Source organism: Argentina silus, assembly GCF_951799395.1.
Source record: "Argentina silus genome assembly, chromosome: X".
Classification (NCBI taxonomy): Eukaryota; Metazoa; Chordata; class Actinopteri; order Argentiniformes; family Argentinidae; genus Argentina; species Argentina silus.
The window spans coordinates 14530625-14551621 of NC_139653.1; the positions used below are offsets into that span (position 1 = coordinate 14530625).

Below are 20997 nucleotides of genomic sequence, written 5' to 3' on the forward strand. Positions count from 1 at the left end.
TACCCAACCAGTCAGTCCAGTGTCAGTCCTGGTCAGCAGGGGCACAGTGTACAGATAGACAGACAGACAAGCAGGCAGACAGGCAGGCAGACAGACAGACAAACAGACAGACAGACAGATCATCTGTTTATTACTCATCTTCCAAGCTGTTAGAATATACCTTAGGTGAAAATACTATTATTGGGTACATGTTGGAGGTAAAGTGGAGTCACATTTTTATCTAGTGGTTTAATCAAAGATTATTATTTTTTTGGTTTATTTTTATTTTAACCTAAACTGACACCCAAGGATGGAGGAGGAGATGCAGTGGGCAACCAGTGTGGTCAACAAGAAAGCAGAGTTGGACAAGAGAACAGAGGTAGGAGAGAAGGATTGTTATTTATTTAGAATGAGATGCAAGCTACTGTCCTATACCACAAACAATAATGTTACAGGATCTAATAGTTGTAAACAAGTAAAAGGTAACTTTCTAAAGTAAAGGCCTTTCCTATACATAACTGTTCTATTGTTATAGAGTAGTGTCCTTAAATACAACAGTGTCAATGTGAAATATTAACTTCTATTGACTTCAGTCTTCTCAGTCTCCACAAGTCAAAATACGACTAGAAATGTTGGATAATTGGAAAACTCAAAAACCTGTTGGAGAGGCATTCAAGTGAATGAGATAAATCAATAGTGTTCATATTTGGTGCCAAGACAATGATATAGTCAACAATGATGTTAGGCTTCTCTGGCTTTTGAAGAATAACACACACAGACACGCTTTTACAAATAGAAATATTCAAAATGTTTTAAAGTACACACACACACACACACACACAGCTGTTGATTTGGTGTGAGACTGACCCCAGATACACCGTGCTTGGGTTAGGTTGAGGTCTCTCCATACCCACTGCTTCTGAAATAGTGTACAGCTTATTAACTTTATTTACCACCCTGACCTTGTCCCATGTTCAGGTTATTAAAGAGGAGTCTACAGTATCTATAGAACCTACCCTTAGAACTCATAAACAAGATCATATAGGAATTACACAGTAACTGTTTCTCTTTGTTTCTTGCTATTTGATGTGTTGCTTTATTCAGAAAACATGACTTCCTTGGACATTTTAATCTTAATCCAGTTAGGGTCTTAGTTCCTGATTTCAGTTCAGGCATTTTGACGTTTAAACGAATGCTTCTGTTCTCAATGTCTTGTTTCTTTCTCATATGTCATTTCTAAGTGGAGGCTGGTGGAGGAAGATATTGGAAAATGGGCTCAGACATGTACCTCCACCAGCCTCTTGAGTATTTGATATTTCACTATGTTATCAAACGATGTATCATATCATCTTAATAAGCAGACCACACACACATATTCCTTCAGGCATATTGGCATTTATGAATATATTAAAAATCAATATGTCATCTACATGTACACTTCCTCACACTAGCACACACTATTCCCACCCAGGGGGAATTAGCTTGGTCGATAGTTAATATGTGGAGTATCACAAATCTCATGTTCACCCTAATTAACTAGTTAAGCAAACAGAGAGGCTAATAAGGATATTTTCTCAGGTTTCTGGGAAAAATAATGAATGCTAAATGAACTGATATGCCAAATAAGGAGCGCCAAACAATATGTATTTTTTTACCCTAACTCATGAGGACTATACCCTCACTTTCCCTTTATGTTCCTGTTGTGTCTTGGTCTTTAGCACCGTAGAGGCCGGGCTCTGAAGCTGGGTCATATTAAACCAGACTCGCCTGGAGAGGAGGAAGAGAGGAGTGTTGCTAACATCCAGGTAAAGTATAGAACAATGGAGGTTCAGCGAAATGTGATCCTTTTTTATTAAAAAAACGATGCATTTTAGCATCAAAGCTAGCATAGGTGAACGTGTTGGACACCTATCTAATAAAGCACAGGTAAATAAGAAAACGTTATGAATACAATACAATGTCATTTGACTTGTATTCATTTTACCTGTTCTCACAAAAACATTGGTCTTTTTGTTTCTATACTGGTTTAGTAAGTTTAGTGAAAACATTCTCTTTTACAACAACCGCCAGGCCAAAAGGACACAATGCTGAGAATTTTGCTGGCCATTATCACTGGCATTGCCCACACTCAACACCCCCTGGACCCCCTGGACCCCCTGGCATCTCTGCTTTTACAAGCACAATGTCCCCCTTTCCCCTCGCAGCTGGTGGCTACCTGCTTTATGAGGCCTGAGCTAGAAGTGGCCCCTAATCACAAATCTAGGATCATATTACCTGTGTGTGTGTGTGTGTATGTGTGTGTGTGTGTGTGTGTGTGTGTGTGTGTGTGTGTGTGTGTGTGTGTGTGTGTGTGTGTGTGTGTGTGTGTGTGTGTGTGTGTTAGCACCACTGCGCCAGTGTGTGTAGAGAGTAGCTAACAACCAAATTGAGGGAGATAACTAACGTACATTTGCCACAGTCCACTTATTTTATTTAAAAAACTGTTTTTACCTTGTCCTTTAGTACCATTCTTATCATACCGAGGGCCACAAGTGAAATAGTCGATTATGTGTTTGAACTTGATCATCTGAAATGAATGTACTATTTTCATTATGTAAGATCATGTGCTGTAATCTAATCTTTCTTCTATGTATCATATGTTATGGCTGTATATAGACTTTGTAGATTATCAAAATAATTCAATCAATTATCAACACACTGACCTTCATCTTGTCCCCCAGGCAGAGGAACGAGAGAGGAGGACCTCCTCAGACTTCCAGAGGGAGATTGTGGATCTGGGAGGAGCTGAGACCCTCACTGAACTTCATAGGAGGATAAAAAGCAAGAAGAAGACAGGGTCCTCACCCAGGGTGTCCGTGGAAATGCCTGTGGTGAGAGACGTGTTATATACAACTGTTGGACAGTGAAGTGACAGCTTTCAGTTCCCCCAGTTTTAACCATAGTTTGTGTGTGTGTGTGTGTGTGTGTGTGTGTGTGTGTGTGTGTGTGTGTGTGTGTGTGTGTGTGTGTGTGTGTGTGTGTGTGTGTCTGTGTGTGGATGTGCGTGTGCGTATGTGTGTGTGTGTGTGCATGCATGTGTGTGTGTGTGGTTAGCTTGGACCTGTGGATACCTCTGACTTCATGAAGGCAGCAGTGCAGGGCAAACTGAAAGTAGTGAAAAAGTTTCTGGAGGATGGGGGAGACCCTAATGTCTGTGATGAGGTGCAGTACTGAACCACAATCTCCCTTGATGTAAATAAAACATGGTTGGATTACTGTTATTTTTTACTGATACAGTATTGTAACATTTACATTATTGTATGTGCCTAACCAGTTCAGGAGGACAGCACTGCACCGTGCGTCCATCGAAGGACACTCTACAGTGGTTCAGAAGCTTCTAGAGAAAGGAGCTGACATCAACTTTAAAGATCGGGTGAGACACAAGGGGCATCACTGAGTTTCAAGCAATGTGGTCCATCTTCTTCTTTTTGCCTCATATATTTTCAGCTGCTTGGAGTAGAAGCTTTTATCTAAGACATAGATTCAAAACAAAAACCTATGTTTTAAGTTACATGTAAAGACAGGAAATTCAATTGAGCATACCTCAAAATCTGACCTATGCACTGACAGGGCTTTTCAGCACACTCAGTTTTGACTCCTGCTATAAATTTGTTGGGCTACTGTACTGTTCAAACAACATAGGCTACACTCAGCACTGGGCAGGTTTTTTAAGATTCACACCTTCTCTCAAACAGCTTAATACATACTCTTTAGAGAGGTAATAGCCCTTATAGTGGCCTGCTTTCAGAAGAGTAGCCTATCTTTGTTTGGGTTTGGGTGATTAAGATACAGTATAAACTAATGATAACATTAACAACTTTATTACTTTAACAAACAATAATTTATATTTTAACAAAGTAAAGATGATCATAGCACCTGGGAAAGGTATACCTTCATACCCCCACCACATAGGTTACACAACACTCTTGATCTACTACACACAGAAGCAGTATTTATTAATAATTAGTGCTCACTATTTACACTTGATAATATTTTAAATGTACGTTTATCATTTGTTTTACTTCTTTTAACTAATAGAACAGGATACATTTCGGATGATGACAGATGCTACTGATAGGCCTAATATAATGTGAATACATACACTCACCGGCCACTTTATTAGGTACACCTGTTCAACTGCTCGTTAACGCAAATATCTAATGGTGTGGGGGATATTTTCTTGGCACACTTTGGGCCCCTTATTACCAATTAAGCATCGTTTAAACACCACAGCCTACCTGAGTATTGTTGTTGACCATGTCCATCCCTTTATGATCACAGTGTACCCATCTTCTGATGGCTACTTCCAGCAGGATAACGCGCCATGTCACAAAGCTGACATCATCTCAAACTGGTTTCTTGAACATGACAATGAGTTCACTGTACTCCAATGGCCTCCACAGCCACCAGATCTCAATCCAATAGAGCACCTTTGGGATGTGATGGAATGGGAGATTCGCATCATGGATGTGCAGCCGACAAATCTGCAGCAATGATGCTATCGTGTCAATATGGACCAAAATCTCTGAGGAATGTTTCCAGCACCTTGTTGAATCTATGCCACAAAGAATTAAGGCAGTTCTGAAGGCAAAAGGGGGTCCAACCCGGTACTAGCAAGGTGTACCTAATAAAGTGGCCGGTGAGTGTATATGTTCCCTGATTAGGCTAACTCATCAACTGGCCTTATTATTTTCCAAGACCCTGGTTACTTGGATCAGGTAGGTCATAGTAGTAGCGCTGTGCTGAAATAAAGGTATCGTAGTGAACAGGAGCACCCTACACACCTTCCAGCAGGCAATCCCAGTGATTGATATACAGTATAAAAAAAGCCTGAGTTCTTCTTCTACATTGAAACATAGTTAGGTTATGGTTATGATGAAAAAACAAGTGTGCCCAATATAAATATAAATTCATGGAAAAAGCTACACTCAGAGTAGTATAGACTGTAGCAGGAGCTTTGTAACCTACATGTGAACATCTTCACTTTGCAAAAAATAATAATGTTACCATTAGAGTGCAGAACTTTATCAATCAAATGCAAACCTAGATAGGCTATTCTTCTGAAAGCAGTCCACTATGAGGTCTATTACCTCTCTGAAGAGTAAGTATTAGACTTTAAAACTTTTTTTGTATTGAATTTGGGAGGTCAACATTTTATAATTAACCATGATAAGTTTATGCAACTACTAACCTACTGGGATGAGGCTTTCACAACAATAACACCTGATGCTGCTCAAACAACCCCAGTTTCCCTCCTCTTACAGTACATGTATATATTTAATATCACTAAAAAAATGAAAAATTCTAAAGCAATAAGCCTAATTGTGGTACTGCCTCTTGATTGTGACCCATATTAATATCAGGCCTAAACTTCAAAGGGGGACCTCATGTCAAGCACAGTGCATGCCTCTAATCAGAGCACAGGGGCAGAAAATCAATTATTTCAATTATGTCAATGCGGTGCTCGTCCCATTTTCTAACCCTAACCCTAATCCTGAAGTCCGAAGCCATATAAAAAAAAGAAAGAAAAAAAAGGTGTGGATTTTTCTCCATCTGCCCGATTAAGAATATCAAAGGCGGCAAACTCGCCTTTTTCAATGTACAGTAATGTCCAAGCAACTCAAAATATCTTGTGTCTCTATAATCTAGGATCAACTATTCTCTGAAAATCCTATCCTGAACCAATAGAAAAAAAAATCCTTAAATCTGGTGTTTATGTGTCCAACTCTGTTTCAGCTGGACTCCAGAGCTGTACACTGGGCTTGTAGAGGGGGAAGGCTAGGTGTCCTCAAAGTCCTGCAGAGTCATGGAGCTGACCTCAATGTTAGGGATAAGGTGAGGTGTGTGTGTGTGTGTGTGTGTGTGTGTGTGTGTGTGTGTGTGTGTGTGTGTGTAGCTGATTAAATCTGCCCTGTCTCTCTGTGTGGCTTGTGTACAGCTGATGAGCACTCCTCTACATGTGGCCACAAGGACAGGCCATGCCGACATTGTAGAGTATCTGCTGTCCAGCGGCGTTAAAATCAATGCCAAGGACAGGGTATGATATCCCTTTACTTGTATCCTCATAACTGTTGATTTCTGTGTAGCACGGTGGTCTGTTCTTTTATTTAACCCTTATCTTACCTGTGAACCTTCCATTACATGAAATCCCATAATGAAACTGTTTATGTGTTGCTCCATTCCTCATGTCCTATAACCCATTTATTGTCCTCCTCATCCTCACCTTAGTCCCCTTCATTATCTTCTCCATCTTCATCATTATCAGTTGTTTTTGTGTACTCTAGGAGGGGGACACTGCCCTACATGATGCTGTCCATCTGAACAGATTTAAGATTGTGAAGCTGCTCATAGTTGGAGGAGCAGACATGAAAGTCAAAAACGCTGTGAGTACACTCCTCTCCTGTACCCCTGAACCAGACTGGGGAGTAGAAACCGTGTATGATGCCATCCATCATTCTAGAACCAATGAGGGCTTTTTGGCTTGAACCCTTTGACATCATGGACCCTATATATTATTTTTTCTAAGAGTGTGAATCAGAGAGACTTGTTAATCAGGCTAATTGTATTTCAGGAAGGGGCGACAGCAGTGGAGCAGGTAAAACAGTGGCAGTTTGACACAAAGGAGACTCTGGAGAGGCTGGAACAGCTGAGGGAGGTAGGATTGGTACCTTCCTAACCACACCCCAGCCCCTGGGAGATGGAGAGGGAAACCCCAGAGAAGAGGTTGTTCAACACACCGCTAAAGTTTTAGCCAACTCTCCTCTCACTCTCTGTTTGTGTCTGATGTATCGTCAGTTCTCACAGCGGCTGTCTGAAAGTATCCTCTCTGCTGTCTTTATAGTGTGTCTGTTACACTGCTCTCAGGATTGTTGCATGTACAATACTGTGAATCAAGCGCTTTTACCAATGTTGATGACAGTGTATACACTTTATTTATAGTATACTCATGTACTTTATGGAGATCACATTTGATTGATGTGGCATCTCAGACATAGTGCTGCTTTTTAACAAAATCTGTCTTTCTAGGGCTTAGGTAAGCTAATGGTCTGAGATTAGTCTGAACTGACACTACAGAGCATCAGCCAGGATGAGGCTGATTTCAGGGATCTGCTTAACTTAAAGCATCTGACAAAAGTCCTTTGAGTAGAGCAGTATTAGCAAATAACTGAAATCTTTAGCCTAGTTTTGACTAAAACAGCACAACTGATCTGTGATTCACTTCCACAGAGCTGTTGGGCTTGAAATGCAGCCCCTTTGATGTTGTTTTAGATGTTATATGATCTACAAAATGTTTTACAGTATGTTCTTGTTCAGTCATTATATTAATTGAAAACATGCAGTACAGTGATCAGATTCTGCATTATAAGGCCTATGAATAGCTGACATAACTCTTTATCTTCTAGAGGTTAAAGATAAGCCCAGAGCACACAGTAGCCTACTGTTATGGTTGATGTTGTGTAAACACAAGCACATTGTCTCTGTGTCTGGAGGATGGTTGGGATGCCTGGCTTGTCCCCTGCTAAATGATTTGGGAGGGGAGGCAGGAGGCATACTTTCCTGTTGTCATCAGTTGCTCAATCGTGCCTGAGGGAAATGAATTGCTGGCTCTTAGATAGAGCGATCAGCTGCCTGCTTGCTTGTTCACATACAAATTGTGTGGAGGTTCATGTAGGCCACAGTATATGGTACTGTACATGTACTCTTGTTGGCTTTCTGTGTGTGCACTTGAAGTCAAATAAAATAAAGTCATATACTGCTAGCCAATATTAGGAGTTAATAATATCTGTCAAATTTTGGATTGCTAAATAAACTTTCAAATCTATATTTTGGTTTCGTCATAGCCTATTACAGTTAAAGCTGAGCAGTGGAACCCTTGCTTTCACCCCTCCAATCATGTTTGATCAGAGATTACCTCTCAGAAGTGATATTGGAAGGAGCATTTTAGAATATGATATGTAATATGACCCATGTCTATGTGTGCTCTTTGGCACACTTTTACCTTACTGTGTGTTATGGGGCTACTGATGCCAACCACAAACTATTAATGTCTTTAACCAGTAGGAGGTAGAGGTATGAGTGGCCAACATCCACAAATATGTAGGTTGAGCCTATTCCACATCAGTAGCACATTTCACAATTCATTTTCCAGTCTTGTAATATGGCTAGTTGACCACATGATGTCCCACTACAGTGCTCAATCATAACATCAAGGTTCCACCATAGCCCTTACCCATAGAGTTATAAACATTAATGGTGCATTTCCCTAAATGAACTGTGATTATATGGGGAGGGCCATGTATTCAACTTTCTTCTTCTTCTGGGACTGAGCGGGCGTAAACCCAATGTTGGTGAATTACTGCCATGGCCCTGAAAGCCATTTACAATTGATAGATGAATCTATTAAAGAAGAAAACTATTAGTTGTTTCAATTGGCTGATGCCTTTCCAGCTCATAGGAAGTCCCACTCGAGTTGACTACACGACAGCGCCCCTTATGCTGTCACAAAACAATAAATGGGAAAGACAGCAGGTGCCTTCTCTAAGGCTATAACTGCCCCCTCAACTGAAAACATATCTCCTATACACCAGCTACAGCACATGCATCTAAGGATGCATGGTAGTCTAAAATGGCAGCCTCTATTCATCTCATTACCTTCATTTACATTGACATGAAACAACTGAACTCAATTCAAATCAATTTAAATTCCTCCCCAATCCTGTATTTTCAGCACAGACTACATGAAGAAGAGACCAGTAGTGAAAGTTATAAGTAACTTCTAAAAGTTAAATTAGGTGAACATGTGGGGGAGGATGAGAGGACAGTTAGCACCATATTTTCGCACTTTTTACTTTAAATGTGATTATATGATTGTAATCCTCCTATGAACATCGTTAGAAGATACATTTATATGCATTCTGGTTAATTTATTGGGTTACGATTTGTGACCCCGGTTTTCTGAAGGAGAAGAGGGAGACATCTCAGTATGGGATATGCACCCTTGCGTACCGTTTTTGCTGGAACCCTATTCAATCACGCTTGTAACAGGCCGGGAGAGCTTTACAAGGCTGGCACCGCCACAGCCCAGTCTATAAAGGCTCATGCACAGCGCACCCATTTAATTCTGTGAAATACCAAGCCTGTAAAAGAGGCTCAATCTGGTGAGATGTCTCTTTCATCTAACTTCAGAGAACCGGGTTACATACTACAACCCAAAGTTCTCTTTCAGTCGACTCTGTTCGACATCCCACTAAGGGACATTTGCACTGATTGCCAGAGCCCATAGAGAGACCTGACAGAGTACATGGAAATGTACCCAGTCCCCACTACTCAGCTCCTGCGCCAAGGACCGTATGCGCCATAGAAGGTGCAGTGACATCCAGGCAGTGGAATCTCACTAAAGTGTGAGGGGAAGCCCAACTGACTGCAGCACAAATCTCTGAAACAGAGACGACCTTGAACAGAGAGACAGGGGATGGAAAGAAACCAGTTCAGTGACATGACTACTATAAGTCATAGAAATTACTTTGGGAACAAATGTGGCGTTAGGACGTATCGTAACCCTCGAGTCGCCAGGGGCAAACTGAGCGCATGGAGGTAGCTACTGCGATTGACCATAGTCAAGGATAGCAACAACACCATCTTATAAGACAAAGTCTTAGTGTCAATGGTCTCCAAAGACTCAAATCGAGTGCTCGTAAGCGCATTGAGCACCAGTGACAAATCCCAAGACGGGAAAGGTGGCCTGGTAATTGGGCGGATGCAACATGCTCCCTTCATAAAACGACGCACAAGGGGGTGTGTCCCTATAGTTGTCTCACCCAGACCGACATGGTATGTCGAAACGGTGGCCAGGTAGCCCTTAATGATGGAAAAGGCCTTTCCCTGTTTGAGCAGGTCCTGTAAGAAGGAAAGTGCCATGGGAATGAAGCACAGAAAAGGCACTACACCAACCCTCAAACACCCTCCACTTGAGATCATATTGATCATCCTTGTAGAGGGGCCTCTAGCCCCCTGAATTGTGGCAATCATGTTCGGGGACAAGCCCTCTGAGTTTAGTTTGGACCTCTCATGGGCCAAACCCATAGATTCATCAACTCTGGAATATTTGGCCCTGTGCTTGGGATAGAAAATCCCTGCACAATGGAAGGCACCAAGATTGTGCACAAAGAAGCTGTGCTATCTCTCCCTGCCAAGGTCAGGAAGGGATAGACTGCGCATCCTCACTCTGTCTAGAGTGGGAGAAATGAGGCTGACAGGGCGAATGCGTAAAGGAGTGTTTCTGGCCACTGGTGAGCCAACGCGTCCACGCCACGCCCAAGGGAGCATTGTTATCTGTTATTGCAGAGACCTATGATCTACGCCCTGCCATACCGTCTCCAAATCTCCTGGAGGACATCCAGATGGAGTCACCATTCCCCTGCTAGGGGGCTTCCCTGAGACAGTAAATCTACTGGTACATGTGTTGCTCTGAGAGACAATAGATGGTCACTGCTCCAAAGCCGCAATTCCCAACAATGCCTGAGGGCTAGTAACAGGGTGTAGAGCTCAAGAACATTGATACGGCCCCTGCTCATAGAGTCTTCCGCTCACTGAATGTCCTTCAAGAACTGCCCCCCATCCCTCTAGTGACGTATCTGTCGACTCGCCCCATGGAGCATCCTATCAGTAGGAGGGAGGGGTCCTACCCTGTAGTGCCATCAGACAGAGTTCTAAAGAGCGGCCTGCAGCAGTAGGCGGACCTCAATGCTCATTCAAGGCTTCTGGTTGGGGAAAGTTTTTATCTGTTTGCGGGTGGTGACACTGTTGACACCTGTATTGATGTAATCCAGAACGGAAGAAGCATATGAATCAATGTCCATGTGGGAGTCCAGGTTGGCCTGAGTGGCAAACATACTCCAGTCAGTGTGTTGAAACTGGTGCTGTAGTGTAGAGTCCGCTCCCTCTGGCCAGACTTTGGCTCACTGTTCACTGTTGGTTTCACACGTTTGATGAGTGGTGTGTACTTGGGGAGTAGGAACAATGAGAGGTGATCAGACTGTCCAAGGTGGGGGAGGGGAATGTCTTTGTAAGCCTCAGCAATATGTGTATACACATGATCTAGAGTGTTGTCTCCTCTAGTGGGGCAGGAGACATGTTGGTGGAATTTTGAGAGTACAGTTCTCCGGTTGGAGTGGTTGAAATCCCCTCCAACAATAAAGTTTCTTGTTTTCTAATAGCAGCATGGAGTTCTTTCATTGCTAGCTTAGCATTGGCATCTGAAGGGATATAGGCTGCAGTAACAACAATAGCTGTAAACTCTCTAGGCAGGTAAAGCGTCCTACACTTGATCATCAGGTACTCCAGATTGGCAGAGCAGTGACTCTCAGTAATGGCACTGTCCGTACACCAAGTTTTGTTGACGTCAATGCACAGTCCCCCGCCTCTCGTTTTACCTGAGGCCTCTGCCGTCCTGTCCGCCCTGAAGACGTTGCATCCCTCTAGCTCAATCACACTATCGGGGATACTGTTGTTAAGCCATGTTACCGTGAAAATCATGATGCTGCAGCCCATAAACCTTATCTGTGAGGTGATCCAAAGTCATAGCTCATCCATTTTGTTCGTTAGGGAGCATATATTGGCGAGAAAGATGCTAGGTAGCGATAGCAGATGGGGATTTCGTTGCAGCCTAGACCCCCGCGCTGTCCGCGTTGATGTTTACCGCGGTGTTTTGGTGATCTCTTGGGGAAGCTGAAGGTTGTCGAATACACAGTTTGTGCATTGAGATTCAATATCCAGTAGTGCTTACCGGCTGTATGAAGTGTACGCAAGGCTGTACTGAATGAACAGACTTGAAACTAGTAGGCAAATAATTACTAAATTGCATAATCTGGTGAGACTCGGGGTCTCACGTTGTACACCCGCCGCCATCTTGGCCGCCATCTGGGACAGCGGAGCATCATCATTTTATCGCGCTCAACCGTATTCCAGCCCACTGCCTCTGTATCAGCCATATCCACGTGACTGTAACCAGGTCTGATAATGCCGGAGTTGAGGGGCTTATTCCATGTAGACTAAATCAGGGACAAGTTGTCTGGGAAGACAGGCATGAGGTGAGACCATTCAGCCTAATCTTTTTGTGGGTGGAGGGGGCCAGGAAACTCAACATCAAGCTTCACTGCAGCATGCCTGACTGATTCCAAGAAAGCAGTCAGGGACAGACTCCTCATCACACTCACTTACCTGTGTAACAGGTTGAGCAGAGGGGAGGGGCTTCTCCAAGAGCCTCGTCTATCTCTCCCTTTGAGAAGTCGCATAACGGGAGAGGTCGCTCTTATCACTCTCATAGAGAGAAAGGACCTCCGCTCCTGTAGATCGCCAGCTCTACACTCTCAGCGAACTTGGAGCAAGCAGCGCAGGCGGGGTGAGCGTCCCAAGGGGCCATAGTGTGCCCGCACTTACGTGGACAATCTGGACACGGATTAGCCTTCTTCGCCTTTGGCGGCATCTTCAATCAATCCGGAGGATGAGAAGGAGAGAGAAAAGAGGAAGTGGAATTTCCCTAAATGTCGATAGTGTACCTTGTGTATGCTAGATAATTCTGAACGCATGCCAGGTAGTGGTTTATAGTAATTACCTAGTGAGGGTTGATTACTAGCCAACCACCCTGTTGTCATTAGCCAGCTAGCGTGGTTCACATAGTGTGATGAAGCTAGCGAGCCAGGCTAATGATGTGAGGAGAGCAGGATAACGGTCATGTACCATAGCTAGGCTAGCCAAGCAATGCTGCAGCCAAGTGTGGAAAACACAAGGGAGCAAACTAGACTTTCTTTTACTTGGTGTAGTAAAAGAGGAGAGCACTTCGATGGTGCTGCACACAACGAAAGCTCACCGACCAGCTAGCAACAAAACTCACATAGCACCCGAAGGGAAAGTAGCTAGGCTAGTGACTAATTCAATCTCTGGTTGACGAATCCAAACAAGAGAGAACTTCTTTCTGTAAGAGTGATGCCTGAATCAGCAGGATTCCTGTTAGGAGGAATAATAAGCAGCCTAATGCCCCGGGGAAAGCTATTAACTTTCCAGTGGAACAGTAAAGCTAGGCAGCTAGGTTCGGAACACTGGAGATGGGCTTGCGTATAAGCAAGTTAAGAGTGAAAATAATTAAAAGGCTGCGCTGTGCATGAGTCTTTATAGGATGGCCTGAGTCATGCAAAGCCAGGCAAGATTTAATAAGGTGTTACGTTCCACATAGGTGTGTCTGTTGTCTGTGTTCTGTTTTCCCTCTCCCCTTACAGGGCGAAATCACCACTCCCATTGCTGAACCTGCTGCCAATCACCCTAATCACCTGCCATCCCAGTCCGGCCCCAATCAACTCCCTTCACTTTAGTATTTAAGCTGTGTGTTTCATGCCAGTCGCTCTCTTCATGAGCTCATGCCATTTTGACCCTTTGACACTTGTTATGCCCTACTCTCTCTGTGTGTGTGTGTGTGTGTGTGTGTGTGTGTGTGTGTGTGTGTGTGTGTGTGTGTGTGTGTGTGTGTGTGTGTGTGTGTGTGTGTGTGTGTGTGTGTGTGTGTGTGTGTGTGTGTGTGTGTGTGTGTGTGTGTGTGTGTGTGTGTGTGTGTGTGTGTGTGTGTGTGTGTGTGTGTGTGTGTGTGTGTGTGTGTGGTCCAGGCCCTGGGGCAGGTAAGACAGAGGCCTCTGCACACTCACACGTAGGTGGAACTATTGTCTAGATACACTAGGTAAGGGGTGGTTGCCAACCATGTACATTTTGATGTCCTTGATTAGAGTAGATTAGTTAGTCAGATAAGCAGTCTTTTGATTTATGGATCTTTAGTTAGTGACAGCTAGTAGCCTATCTCCTAGCTCTCCTAAATCTTTGTGTTACTTTCTTTTCTTTGGCAACATCTGTGTCCCCTTGGCCTGTGGGCTGCTAGTGTTGTGTGTGTCTGTTGTATTGTGTGTACCCTGCCCGTCCCCCCCCCCCCCCCCCCCCTTATTATTTACAATATACCACTCCATCCTTGTCTGGTCTCCTTTATTCACACCAACGAGCTCAAGATCCCTGCTTTCAGTTGTTTCAATCTGTTACGCACTTCCCTTTACCCTAGTCATAACTGAGTCGTAACATAAGGTTTCAGCAAATAGGTTACGCAAGAGTGCATATCCCATAGTTAGATGTCGAACCAAGTCGACTGAAATAGAACATCAACCATGAAGGTTTCACCAATGTAATCTACATGTGAAGTGCCATTCAAATCTAACGTTGTTGCCTGCCAATTCAGCTCTCGAGATTCCCTGGCTATACCATACATGCAAACGTCCACTGACATATAACGGAATCCTTCCACTTCGACGACAGTTACCATGGCAGTATTATGTATCATGGCAAGATTATTCTGACAGGCAAGTCCAGCCCAGCACACCTTACAGCACTTTGTTTAAAATTCAATAAAGATCTGAGGCTGTGAGGAGTAGCCTTCAGTAATGTTGTCTAAATGTTGCTCATTGCCTGCTTGTGTAAAAGAGAATCCTAAAATGTAAATTTATTATTCAACCTCCACGTGTGATCGAGATTACCAGCTCAAGCTTGCGGTGACAGGTACATGTGTCTGTTATGTATTCTTAGAGGAAAATCATACAGTGATAAAATACGTTTATTTGAGACGATATACTGTATGTGGCTTCATATAAGCAGTATTTCGAAAGAGAAATCACACACTATTGAAAAAACCCATGTGCCTCTAATCTGCTCGTCAGGTAAATGTAATTGACGAATGTCATCAATGATAGAATACAACACCCCGATAATTACACACTGCTCTCTTGGAAAAAGTTATTGGCAGAGGAAGAGTTTTTCTAAGAGTGTGCATCACACTGATATGATGTGGGCTCTATTCTCAGTAGCATCCGATATTAATAGGCTGAGTTCACCTCAGCGTCTTTATTCCTCACCTGATTATTGACATTCACTTTGCGGTAGAAGCAGCGATGTCTCTCTGAGCAGTGTCTATAGGAGATCCAGTGTCTATAGGAGATCCAGTGTCTATAGGAGATCCGGTGTCTATAGGAGATCCAGTGTCTACAGGAGATCCAGTCTCTGTAGGAGATCCAGTGTCTATAGGAGATCCAGTGTCTGTAGGAGATCCAGTGTCTATAGGAGATCCAGTGTCTACAGGGGATCCAGTGTCTATAGGAGATCCAGTGTCTATAGGAGATCCAGTGTCTATAGGAGATCCAGCGTCTACAGGAGATCCAGTGAAAGAGAGCATTTATTTTTCCTGAACTCACTGGAATCATATTGAAAAACAAAGAAAAGGAGATTGAAAAAAGACCAAGTCATGTGATTGTCTTTGGTTAAGGCTCTAAATAGGCATCCCTCAAAAAATCCAGTCTTTAATTCCTCCAAAATGAACTGCTACAGTACATTCCATTCATTTGGCTTAATAACCATGATTGAACATAATGTTTACTAAACGTTCTTTAGTGAATACATCAAATCTCCTCCCAGTAAAATACACAAAAACATATTTTACCAATATTAATCCCCCTATGACAAATCATGAAAACTATATATATATATATATATATATATATATATATATATATAGTACAGTATATCATTAGCCGACTGACAATTGTAGGACAGGTCTCAAGAAACTTATAACATAAAACAGACCATCTTTCTATCTGATATTCCTATTCATTCACTAATGATTTAACATTGCATTTGTTAATACATGTTTATTTTGCAAGTATACACAGGAGCTGGAGTTCATTCAACCAATATCCTCTGTTCATTATACATTCTAGCATGACAGAAGTTCACTCTCTCCTTCTTGAGCTGGGGAAACAACAGGAGTCCTTGGAGTTGCATCACATCATAACCCCAGCATGTTTCTCTGTGTGAAGGCAGTCTTCAAGCAGAGCTCTATATCTGACAGTCATTAGGATGACGGTCCTCCTTCCTCCTGCTATTCATCCTCAGGGCAGAGGAGGACAAGATAGGATGGAAGAGGAAGAGGAGGAGGAGGAGGAGGAGGAGGAAGAGAAGGAGATGAGAGCAAAAGCGGATGAGAGCAAGAGAGGATGCTATTGATTTTGAGCCTCCTCAAATCAAAAGGACACTATTTTTTCCAACGCTCTCCGTTAAGGCAAACGTGAAAATTCTGTTTTACCTACAGTACAGTATAGTATAGACGTGACAAATATTACTTTCAGCACTGATGATAAATAGTTCAGATGTTACATTGTCTGTTAATTTAAATTCTACATTGCCATAATAAGTCGCTGTTGTTTATAGTGTAAGCGGTGACAGCCACTAATTAGTAACCAATTACCATGGAGTGGTTTTCTCACACTATCTTAGTAAAAACAACATCTCCATACTACAGCCTGTCTATAATATCATTTAGACTTTTCACAACAAGGGAAAAAGATGCCTCCCACCTACAGTAGCCTACATTATGTTAATACATACGGTTTAAATTGGATCTTAAATTCCATTAAGTTTAAGAAAGCAAATTGGCTTGGAACAATTAAACCAGATGCCTTTCAGGTCTATAAAGATGCAGAATGAGTGATAATGCCCATCTAGCAGCATTTGCTGATTCCATGCTCAAGTGGTGCTTTGTGTTTCATTGCAGTCACATAGCAGAAGTCCACTGTACAGAAGAGCCAAAATGGCGTGTACTATAGAGCCATAAGGCTGTTGAGGCCACCAAGGCAGAGAGAGAGAGAAAGACAGAGAGAGCTAGAGGAGGTGCATAACCCTGTTGTCCATCCCTGAGGGTCTTTTGGAGAGTGTTGTACCCTGGCCATGTCTACTAGCTATGTTCCCAGGGTCATACTGCCAGGCTGCGGGCAGTCGTGGCTGAGGCCTGTGCCCGCTGCACCACACCCGGGCACTTCTCCCTCTTCTGCAGCTTGTGGTTCTCAAACAGACCCTCGTTACGTGGAACGCCATGGGCCCCGTCTGGGAATGTCAGCAACCCTGCACACAGACATGAGCAACATTGAGGACATGACCGTGCACTGGAAAATAAATTCATAAGGGGAGCTGTCCTTTGGTATGATGAACTCACCATATCCCTCCACACGTCCACTTTTGAATTCTCCTTCAAACTTCATTCCATCAAATCGACTAAAGACTCCTACACCATGGAATTTTCCTTGTGCGAACTCTCCCTCATACCTCATAAAAATAACAACAAATCAATTAAACAAGAAATCATACTTCAGTATACAATATTTAAATATCCTGCACTAAAAACACATATCTAAATACATTGAAACCATATGCACAACATATTCACAGAACAAATTAGCTTTATATCAAACATCAAACACCTTAAGTGACCTTGAAGAAGTGGAGATACGCACACGCACACGCACGCGCACGCGCACACACACACACACACACACACACACACACACACACACACACACACACACACACACACACACACACACACACACCTTGATCCATCTGGGAAGAGCAGCAACCCAGAGCCATGGAACAGACCATTCTCAAACTGGCCCGAGTAGCAGGTTCCATCAGAGAACTTCAGCTGACCCACTCCATGCCTACGACCTGATGATATAGAGCATAAAAAATTGGTATTGCCTCTCGATCTCAAATCCTAAGCTACCCTGGCCTAGACAGCTCTTGAGCTTTAGTGTCAGTAGTTCAGATTCAACCTGTAATATATGGTTCAGGGTTTGATTTGCACTATATGGTCCTTGGAGCATGACTCAAGAATACAACCCTGGATGTGCTATGGTTCAAGTACAGCATTTCTTCATTCTTTCTGTCAGCTAAAGGGTTAGTGAATTAGGCGTTCCATCTGCCTGCTGTGGGATTTATGTCAGCCTAATCCAGCAGGTTTTCTAGCAGGGATTTCTACTTCAGGATCGCACTGCAGTAGAACATGTGAGGAATGCATGTTCCTGCTGCCTCTATGATCCATTACAGGGGCTTCGCCTATCAGCATGCATACGCCTACTTTGCTCTACACCCTCATTACACTGTTAGACAAACAGTAGGATAGAGGTTGCCCTTAGGCATGGAATCAGACCTAGAGTCAGTTTACACTACCCAACTTCGGAACTAAAACATTAAGGAAAACCTAACTGACTTTGGATCAAAGGACAATTCAATTATATTTTCAATTATATATTATATGGTTTAGGACTGTTGTGAATTAATGCACTTAACTGGAGTGTGCAGATATCTGGAGTATAAAGAAAGAATCACTTGGGACTTGTGAGCTGTGGGACTCTTAAACAGAGTTGTAGGCTACGTGCCCCTATCCAATGTGCACATAAAAAGAGTTGACTATATTCCAATATTCTCTTGTGAATATTCTTCTATTGTCAAGTGATTCTGCATGTGATCTTTGTTTTCTCAAGACAGGTTGACTTTCAGCTTTCCTAAGAGAGTCCAAGGTCTAATCCCAGAGATTTGACATAGTCCCTGCAGGCCAATCTGGTTGGGTTGGGGCATGGGTTGCCAATGTTAACTAATTAGGATTTGGCTAAATAGGCCCAGTTTTTGTGTCAGTCAATGGTGCTACTACTGTACTACTGTGTGTGTGTACGTGCGTGTGTGTGTGTGTGTGTGTGTGTGTGTGTGTTGTGTCTGTGTACGTGCGTGTGCATGCGTGTGTAGATGTGTGGGGGGAGGGGATCATTAAAGTAAGTGAATATCCTTTTGGAGAAGAGGAGAATATTCTGTGCATTGTGTTGGTAATAATCATTGATTTAAACAAACCTAGTCTATACCTAAACTATACTAGAAAGATTGGAGGAAACAAGAGGTTTGTTGAATAAGTGCATTAACCAAAACCCATCCCCCTCACGGGTATTCGTTCAACCCAGATTATCCTTAATTACTGATAGCACTAACATGCAGACCGATTAGAGACATGGGGGAGACACAGGAGACTGTTCAGAGGTGCTAGTGATTCGTAATGAAGATCAACTTTTGAATGGAATATTTCAAAGTACAGAATAAAATAGCCCTGGTTTCTGATAAATGCAGACGGGTAATATCTGAAAAGATCAGAGATTAGAGAATAATTTGGTAAAATAATCTGAACTGAATCACCACATACATCAACATATTGAATTTGTGGACTATATATCTAAATATACTGTACATTATACAAGCCTACATACTGTACATGATATTGATAAAGAATGTGTATAAAAAAGAGGAGAGAGGGACATATCTTGCCTTCTTTCCACTCCCCCTGGTACTCCTCTCCACTGGCATAGGTGAAAGACCCCCTGGTCAGAGTCATATCTCCCCTGCACACACACAAATATATATATAGTATATAATGAATATAAATGCATGTTTCTAGAGACCTCTGTAGGAATGCAAAAGGTTAGCAAAACAGACAAAGGGAAGGGGGACGTTTGAGAGAAAGATGATATTGTTAAACCTCCCCTATTGTCTGTTTATTTTCATCATCTTATTCAGTTTATCTGAATATTCATATATATATATATATATATATATATATATATATATATATATATATATATATATATATAGAGAGAGAGAGAGAGAGAGAGAGAGAGAGAGAGAGAGAGAGAGAGAGAGAGAGAGAGAGAGAGAGAGAGAGAGAGAGATATGTTTCCTTGTAGGCCTACATTTGAATGTAAGACAATGCCACTAATGTAATTCAAGCTATGCAGTCGCCTTGGATGATGTAATACATTATTCAAGTATTCTTGTCTATATCTAAATGAAAAGAGTGACACTTCTTTACCAATGCTATTCCTACCAGTGAAAGGCCCAAATCCCCACGGTCGCATATCTCCCTTTAAAATGTTGCCAAAAGTGTCTTGAATATCATGTCGCCGGTATATCGCTTTACATTCCTACAGTAGGCTACAGTAGGTAGTACAGAAACTGAGACAATTTGGACACAAGACCAAGACGGAACTAATCGTTGACAGCCTACACCAAAGTCACATAAGCAATAGGGTTTACCTGTCCGCTACGTTTTCTGTCTGTAGAGCATTGAAATCCGTAACAATAGCTATTAATAGTGAATCGAGTTGGAGAGAAATAGAAGGAGCACTACACAGCCGAGGAACGTTCAGCTCCCTTACGTTCCTGGTGCAGCAGCATCACCCTGACTGCTGCGCTGTTTCATTGCATGGCTGTCGCTGCCGCTCATTTATACCATATTCTGATTGGCCTGGTGTGTTCCACACCACAGAGACAGAAGACAAGTTTCTAAGGGGCAGCAAAGGAATTCTAGGTTTTTAAAAGGTTTTTTTCTTATTCTTCTGTAAGCAGTGTAGGCTATCCAACTGTTGGCATATCATTCTTTAGGGCAATCCATGAAATGTCTGACTTCGTAAATTAATTTCAGCCTTGCCTATTTGCTGAAATGCACTCAACTGTTCAACACAATAAGCTAAACAGTTGTTAACAGCTTTAATATTGTGTAAAGATGCACAACATTCTTTACACAATATCACTGCAGGTTGTTGAGTGGAATTGGTTAATACATGTTTGTTCCTGTGTTGAGGTTCTCTTTTAAATCCCCTTTTCACCTCACCTGCACACTTTTTGAAACTTTCATTCTTGTTTCTTTCAACTGTCTTTTTGTGGAGTGGACGCACAGGTCTTTACACAATCAACACCTGGCAATTTGTTATTTTAATAGTAGCCTTATTTAATCTTTCTGCAGGTGGTCAACAAATGCAAACAGGTAAATCGGGCAGTTATACAGGGTATTCAGCCATTTTAAGGGAGATTCCAATCTATAGGGAATGAAAATGTTCAATCAAAGTGACCAGCAAACTGGGCGTAACCGTAGGCAACAATAGGTGTACACTGTACACGAAAGGAAGCATGTCTTCTCGACAGTCAACGACCGTCTTTGAGAGTACTTGCGTATCAGCGCCTTTCAATACATATTCCATGATGGGGATAAAATCTGTCAGACTTGTTAAACGTTTCGGCTGCATGAGA

The 20997-nt window shown here is 42.5% G+C and overlaps 2 protein-coding genes across 2 annotated transcripts; one reads left to right on the forward strand and one right to left on the reverse strand.

The window, feature by feature from the left end:
* Positions 1 to 289: 289 nt before the first annotated feature.
* ankrd2 (ankyrin repeat domain 2 (stretch responsive muscle)) lies at positions 290 to 13318 on the forward strand (the record flags this gene model as incomplete). The annotated part of the gene is made up of 11 exons (XM_083694593.1): positions 290 to 358; positions 1698 to 1784; positions 2700 to 2849; positions 3073 to 3180; positions 3293 to 3391; positions 5755 to 5853; positions 5957 to 6055; positions 6303 to 6401; positions 6590 to 6673; positions 6814 to 6835; positions 13293 to 13318. The coding sequence occupies 11 exons, from the start codon at positions 290 to 292 to the stop codon at positions 13316 to 13318; spliced, it is 942 nt and encodes a 313-aa protein (XP_083550719.1).
* A 3528-nt stretch (positions 13319 to 16846) lies between these two features.
* On the reverse strand, positions 16847 to 19306 carry morn4 (MORN repeat containing 4; the record flags this gene model as incomplete). The annotated part of the gene is made up of 4 exons (XM_083696407.1): positions 16847 to 16995; positions 17087 to 17196; positions 17481 to 17595; positions 19240 to 19306. The coding sequence occupies 4 exons, from the start codon at positions 19304 to 19306 to the stop codon at positions 16847 to 16849; spliced, it is 441 nt and encodes a 146-aa protein (XP_083552533.1).
* Between the last annotated feature and the right edge of the window lie 1691 nt (positions 19307 to 20997).